General features: G+C 35.6%; 1 protein-coding gene across 2 annotated transcripts; it reads left to right on the plus strand.

The window, feature by feature from the left end:
- The first annotated feature begins 1,180 nt into the window (after positions 1–1,180).
- LOC135778838 (troponin I, fast skeletal muscle) lies at positions 1,181–6,844 on the plus strand. Of its 2 annotated transcripts, none has more exons than XM_065289446.2 (7): positions 1,181–2,627; positions 3,876–3,925; positions 5,240–5,276; positions 5,458–5,586; positions 5,817–5,906; positions 6,018–6,194; positions 6,398–6,844. In XM_065289446.2, exons 2-7 carry the CDS (start codon positions 3,918–3,920, stop codon positions 6,485–6,487), a joined length of 531 nt encoding a protein of 176 aa, XP_065145518.1. In that variant the 5' UTR covers positions 1,181–2,627; positions 3,876–3,917; the 3' UTR covers positions 6,488–6,844. The 2 variants fall into 2 exon arrangements, with proteins under 2 accessions (XP_065145518.1, XP_065145517.1); XM_065289445.2 differs by having other exon boundaries at positions 1,186–2,627; positions 3,847–3,925.
- The last annotated feature ends 788 nt before the right edge of the window (positions 6,845–7,632 follow it).

Raw genomic sequence — 7,632 nt, forward strand, 5'->3', positions numbered from 1 at the left:
AACCTCAAACTAACCATGTAGGAGGTCAAGGATGTATACCAAAGACTACAATATAAAGGGGATCTAATAACAATTCTACTAACCTTGTGGCAACCTGCAAGGATTGAAGCAGTAGGAAAAGTTATTTCACACACTGCGCTACTGCAGGATGAGGGCACCCTTGCATTGAAAACTGTAAATAAACATTATTTTTTTCTATTAAATGCTTATATTTATGCATTTTTTTATATTTTCATTTCATAGAATAAACGTCCATTTATTACTTTTTTTTATCTTTCTTACTGCTTCATTTACTCTTTAAAGTGTGAACTAAAGTGATGTAAAGCAAAATAACAAGACTTTTTACAAGACTTTTAACCCTGGAGTATCCACGGGGTCAAATTTGGCCAATGTTAATTGCTGATACCCAAAATCATCTTTGGTTCTCCAGGGTTAAGATGTAAAATAAATCTTTTGTGTCCCCAGCGTATAGTTTTAACTCAAAATACCATATAGATAATTTATTATAGCATGTTAAAATCGCCACTTTGTAGCTATGAGCGTTTTTTGGGTGTGCAGACTAAGGGGTGGTATTATCCCATTGTGACATTAAGGGGAGCCAGATTTCAATTACCTGTTTTTTCACATGCTTGCAGAGAATGGTTTACCAAAACCAAGTTACTGGGTTGTTCTTTAAAACATTTTCAATGTTGAAAGAAGCACTTGGGACCCAATTATTGCACTTAAACGTGGAAAAAGTCAGATTTTCATGATATGTCCCCTTTAATGGACAGTTCTTAACAGTATATATGGCGCTCTCTGGTGGCTGCCTGGTAGAGGAAACTTCAGATGATGTTTTTGGAGGGAGGTGTGTGCACAGTACTGTACTGATTTTAAATATTAGGGTGGGTTTTTAAGTCAGACAGTTGACCAAATCAGATCATACAACCTAAAACTCAAAATCCAACATCAGGATTAAGATCTTTAAGTCTTAAAGGGATAGTCAAATCACCCAAAAATGAAAATGTCTTCGTTTACTTCACCCTCATGTTGTTACAAACAAGTTAATTTCTTTGTTCTGATGAACACTAAGGAAGATATTTTAAGCACCACTGATTTCCAAAGTATTTTTTCCTACTATGGAAGTCAATAGTGTTTCTGTTTCCTGCTTCATTACAAATATCTTCCTTTGTGTTAAGCAGATCATAGAAATGTATACAGGTTTGTAACAACATGAGAGTGAGTAAATGATGGCCGAATTTTAATTTTTGGGTAAACTATTCTTACAACTATTAAATGTTTATTTTTAGTGGCATCTAGTGGTGAGATTGCAAATTGCAATCAATCTCAATTTCGAAACGCAATAAGAAGCTATGGCCAGAGGACAAACATGTTGTTGTCGAAGACAAGACAATGTAGGGATGAAGTGCACTTTGTAGACCAGTGTTGGACATTAATCCTGGAGAGCCACAGTCCTGCCAAGCTGGAGCTAAACCTTGTAGGACAGTGGCCCTCCAGGACCAGGAATGGCCACTCCTGGTTTAGAGCTACTATGAAAACATGACAGCAACTTTAATGTAAGGCTGTGTATATGTAATAATAATCAATACAGTTCATTATGTAAGGTTTTAATAAACCACTGATAAAGTTATGTGTAGGCCTATTATATTGCATTTCTGTCAAGAGATCCTTCTAAAAGTTACACAATAGGCCTTTAAATTTATGTCTATTTTGATTTGTCAGTGGATATTGCCACCCACAATTAACATCATTATAAACAGAAGTATCGACATGTTTCTGCAAGAAAATAAAACGTAACTATATAATCTTCTGAAACAGACCTGTCAACATTTATAGTGGTTTGAGGAAGTATTAAAACAGTGTGTTATTATGTCAGTTCTACTGTGTTGTAAAATAGAATGGGATTTCCCACCTGTTTTATTGCTAACATTGTGTTACTATAGAAAACAACAGGTGGGAAAACACACATAGCAACAGCAGTAAAGCAGATTGAAATCTTCATAGTCAGATCACAATAATGCATCCTAACAATTCATAAACACTTTTCAAGTTTTAAATATGCATAATGTTAGACTATAGCCATAACAATTAGCTTTGTATAAAAATATAAGTCTGTATGTATGTCCTTATTAAGATGACAAAGTAAAGATGTATGATATTTGTATGGTTATATTATACTTTTGGGGTACATGTGTTTCAGGTGTACAACAATGTTATGTGGACAATGTTTTTCTCACAATCTAGGAAAACTTCTTGACATTTACTACAATGTGAGAACACCACTACGGTTCCCACAATTCAAACAGCTGAATAAACATTACTAAATGATGTGTACTGTAACTAAAATGTGTAAAGATCCTAACATGATTCTGTGCGGGTTAGGTTTACTGGTATAGATTGAATTAGCTCACTAAAATCAGAGTTGATGGAAAGTTCTTGTAATGATAATACCAACATATGTGTGTTGTGTGTGAATGGGGGTGATGAAACCTCATTGGCTTGGCAAGATCTGCTTCCTTAAAGAGTCTGAAGATGCCATTTGGGGAGCCTATATAAACCCATCTAATGTTATAGCTTCACACTTGTTCTTTGTAAACTCCTGTGAACGTCCTGTTGCAAGCTGAAAGGTGAGTCTCTCTATTATTCATGTTTATCCATAAGACAGCGGTAAAGGCACTGGGCTTCATCACCATAAAATGATACCACAGATCTTAATAACAGAAGATCTTATACATGCTGAGCAGACAGTCTCAGACAGAAAATCTGCATTACTGTTTATTACTTATTGTCTGAAAGTCAATATTTGGTAGTAGACAAAGACTAACAGGTTAAATGATGTGGAATTATTTTAAATGCCCTAAAAAATGAACATTTTCAACGGTATGTTACAAATTAATCATTTTTAGTAAAAAAAAAAAGGAATCATTGTAATCATAAAATAAATTATAGATTATATATTACTGTGTTTTTGTTGTTGTTGTGTTCACTCATTTATTTTGACAAAATTAATACTGGATGATTCAGATACAATTTTTGTGAAAGTCATTGATTTTGAAAATATAACCTTAATATATTTAATGTAGACTAAGGCAATGTGAAAGATTGAAATTAATGTAAACTCAATGATTGAAATCAAACTTTGCTGGTCTTAATCTCATCATTGAATTATTAGACCTAAAGTAGGCAGGCATACCTTTTTACAGCACAATTCATAAAATGCAGGATAGCTCTCACTTAAAGCAACTAACCCCCCCAAAAAACAAGATTATCATAATTAACGTTCATTCACAACCCAACTTTCTGGCATAAAAAAGATCAAATTATCGAATTATATTTTCCTAAAACACCTTTTCCATATTTCTTGTTAGTTCATCACACACAAAGCATCTCTGTATCTTAGTTTGCTGCAAACATTTACTTCATGTTTTGAATATTAATTTAAAAGAAAATAGAATTTAAATGGAATAAGTGCAATGCATTAACTTTGCACTCAACTTATTATAATTTTTTGCAAAAATACTAATGGTCGCTTGCTATAAGAAAGTATTTTTAAAATTGAGGAGGGTTTCAGCTGTTGGGCCTTGAAGCTGACAAGATTCCTCAAGAGGCAACAGGTTTCTCTCAGCTGTCTCTTACCTCCTACAAAGGATCTCCAAAAAAAACACAAGACAACTGTTCCCAAATTCAAACCTCGAAACACCTAATACTTTTGTGGGTATTGACACTTCGACACACACCCATGTACCCTTCCCTCTGTCTGAGACACACACACACACACATAATGTTTGGTCAAATTTAGATCTGCTGCTAGACTGATGAGTGTATGTAAATTGTTTCCATTTGAAGGTGACATCTCACCCCTCCTCCACCTACAGGAGTCTTCACCCTGACCAGGGTCATCACAAAGAAACGGCAAGATGTCTGAGTAAGTATTGAATTACGTTGTGAGCTTGGTGTTGTGTGAAAGTGTGTTTAGCGACATATGCTCACAGACTATATTAATATTTCAAGTGAATGAACAAATCACCCATTCCTTATTTACTTAAGTCACATATATTCAGAATCAAGCTCCAAACTGATGTTTTTAAGTAGATTGTAATTAACTATGACACATACTAGCACATTAAAGAGACATTAAATTAAATATGCTCAGCTCCCCTAGCGTTAAGCATTAGATTTTTACAGTTTTGGAATCCATTCAGCTGATCTCCGCTAGCGCTAGCACTTTTAGCATAGCTTAGCATAATCCATTGAATCTGATTAGACCATTAGCATCACGCTCAAAATTGACCAAAGAGTTTCTATATTTTTTCTATTTAAAACTTGACTCTTCTGTAGTTACATCATGTACTAAGAGCGACAGAAAATGCGATTTTCTTGGCCGATATGACTAGGAACTATACTCTCATTCTGGCGTAATAATCAAGAACTTTGCTGCCACAATGATATTACGCAGCGCCCGAAAATAGTCCCCTTGGTAACTTTCAATAGCAGGGGACTATTTTCGGGCACTGAGTAGTATAATTTTTCTGCGCAATGTTAATGGTCTAATCAAATTCAATGGATTGTGCTAAGCTCTGCTAAAAGTGGTACCGCCAGACCCGGAGATCGGCTGAATGGATTCCAAAACGGTAAAAATCAATTGTTTGACTCTAGGGGAGCTGGAAAATGAGCCTATTTAAAAAAAAGTGGAGTGTCCCTTTAAATAAAAACCAGCATGATACATTAGGGTGACCATACGTGCCATTCTTCCCGGATGCGTCCTGGCCAGAATTCCGGGTGCGTCTTCCGGAAGTCGTATTTGTCGACCGCATATGTCATAGAGGATTATTATTTTTACAGAAAAGCAACCATTATATTTTAAGGTAAGAATGAAACTATGATTGTATGTCTTATGTTTTTAACTGAATGGTGTATGCGGTCAACAAATACGACTTCCGGAATACGCACCAAAATCCTGGCCAAGATGCATTCGGAAAGAATGGTATGTATGGTCACCCAATGATACATAACCATATTCCCTCTGTATCAGCCATTATGATCACATCAACTGGTCTCCCAGGCTCACCAGCTAAAAAAGTGAACAAAACCTTTCTAAAACCATTCAAAAGATAAGCCTAACAAGCTTGGGAGACCAATTAAGATTATCAAACCAGCTTAGACTTTTAAAGCTCTTGTATATTATTGTGGACTGATTTAAGTTACTGTGTTTACTAGTTAACAATTTCTTTTTTTATAGGAAAAAGATGACATCCAGCCGTAGGCACCATCTGAAGGTGAGGTCATTTCTTTGATTCTTTCGATCTGAAGTTCTGAGCTGAGGAACTTGTACCTTTGTACTCAATACTGTTCTTCAATATACAAAAATAAATAAAATAAAAGCAGGAAAAAAGTTCTGAGCAGAGGATTCATAATTTTTTTAACAAAGTATGTGCTTCTTCTGTCTTTGTGCTACAGAGCTTGTTGCTTCAGATTGCCCACGATATTTTAGAGGAAGAGGCAGCTCAGGCGGAGCAGGAAAAAGAGACATACATGCAGGAGAACTGCCCTGCACTTTCACTGCCTGGAAGCTCGCAAGAACTCCAGGTATACACACACACACACACACACACACACACACACACACACACACACACACACACAAACAGATTAAAGCTCTACAGGATTAAATTTTCTACTTTACTTACCCTCATGTTGATCAAAAAGCATATGACTTTCTTTCATGCAAGCTCCTGTGATCATGAATGCACACAGTATACCGTATGTAAGTGTATATAATGAATTAGTGACATGTGTTTGTGTGCGTCTTTGTAAAGGAACTGTGTAAGAAGCTGCATCATCAGATTGATGTCATTGATGAACAAAGATACGACATGGAGAGCAAAGTGGCCAAATCAAACAAGGAGGTATTTACGGCAGTTATTTTCTATTTACAGAACTTATAGATTAGTCATCAGTAATGTTTTTTTTTTATCTTTTAATTTTTTTCATCATATCTTTTGTTTTGATCTGTATAGATTGAGGATTTGAAGATAAAGATTCAAGACCTAAAGGGTAAATTCAAGAAGCCCGTTCTGAAGAAAGTGCGCATGTCTGCTGATGCCATGCTGCAGGCACTGCTGGGCTCGAAACACAAAGTGTCCCTGGACTTAAGAGCCAACCTTAAACAGGTCAAGAAAGAGGTTAAAGAGGAGGTGAGTGAACATTAATACCCTGTAACACCTCAAACATAGAGGCAAGTGTAGAGAAATTGCCGCTCCTGATTAATATGGATCAACAGTCAACTGTTAAACGTGTTGTTATAGATACAGTACTAAACTACAAAGAACGGAAAGAGGACTACATGAAAGTAAAGGGTTTTTTGTTTTGAGACATTGTGATTTTTCTGTCTCTACAGGAGAAAGAGGCAGTGGGTGACTGGCGTAAGAACATTGAGGATAAGGCTGGTATGGATGGCAGAAAGAAGATGTTTGAGTCCGAGGCCTAAATCTCAACAATTGCACATTGGATTTATTTGGTTAATGTATGTGGTCTTCAGGGTTTTGAGGGATAAAACATGTCAAATTCCTTCATATGATGTAATACTGTTAAAGATGGTTTATACTGGTATGTATGAGGGGGGTTTAATGTATGTGAGGGTTGGATTTTGTAACTGATGCTTTAATATCTAAATTTATCTAGTTTTGTTTTCCCAAAATTAAATAATTAGAATTACTACTAAATTATTGCATAATATATTGACATAGATCAGTAAAACCTATTAAAAAAACTTATTCTGAAAAACTAAGAATTATAAAAGGGATTTGATCAAAAGAAATAAATAACACATGACTGTGAGTCAAAATGATGTTCTGTTGTTTTTACAAAATCAAAACTGCTGCTATGAATCTGGGTTACCCATCAGAAAGAAAGAAAGAAAATAAAGATCTGATCTTAGTCTAAAGATCTGTATTAGTTTTAAGGATTATCTCCTTTAGTTGGGTGGCATTTGATCAGAACATACTGTAGACTACACTACAATGGTCCTATGCCAAATGGTACATCCAAAGTGTCAATCAATTCATGATTTTGTGTGACCAATTTGAGCCAAACTGTACACCAATTTTCAAATGTTAGGCTTTGAAAAGCACAATGATGAGCACAGTGACTCCATACACACATAAATATTTTATCACCAGCACAGTAGTTATTCACTCTTAAAAATGCTGAGTTATTTTATTGTGTTAAAAAGGGACAAACACAACTGTTGGGTTAAATTAACCATATTTGACCAAAAAATGGGTTTAAACAACCCAGCATAGGTTAAATTACAACCCAGCAGGTAGGGTTCGTCCCTTTTTGACCCAATGCAAATAACCTTAAACTGCATTATTATCTTTATCAGATAATAAACAGGTAAATGGTGCATATGAACAGGTTTGTACTGCAGTAATTAACAGTCTGAATTGTGTGTTTGACAGCACACAGACTATTAGGGGTGTGTGCGCGTGTGTGTGTGTGTGTGTGTGTGTGTGTGTACCTGGTAATCATCACGTTGTGGGGACCAATTGTCCCCACAAAGATAGGAATACCAGTGTTTTTGTGACCTTGTGGGGACATTTTGATGTCCCCATGAGGAAACAAGCTTATAAA

The sequence above is a fragment of the Paramisgurnus dabryanus genome, chromosome 2 (assembly GCF_030506205.2).
Source record: "Paramisgurnus dabryanus chromosome 2, PD_genome_1.1, whole genome shotgun sequence".
NCBI lineage: Eukaryota > Metazoa > Chordata > Actinopteri > Cypriniformes > Cobitidae > Paramisgurnus > Paramisgurnus dabryanus.

What these genes read in the sequence shown, in the direction of transcription:
- LOC135778838 (XM_065289446.2), top strand. An exon ending in GCCGTAGGCACCATCTGAAG is followed by an intron (nt 5,277 to 5,457) that starts GTGAGGTCATTT and finishes TTTGTGCTACAG; the next exon opens with AGCTTGTTGCTTCAGATTGC. An exon ending in AGAAAGAGGTTAAAGAGGAG is followed by an intron (nt 6,195 to 6,397) that starts GTGAGTGAACAT and finishes CTGTCTCTACAG; the next exon opens with GAGAAAGAGGCAGTGGGTGA.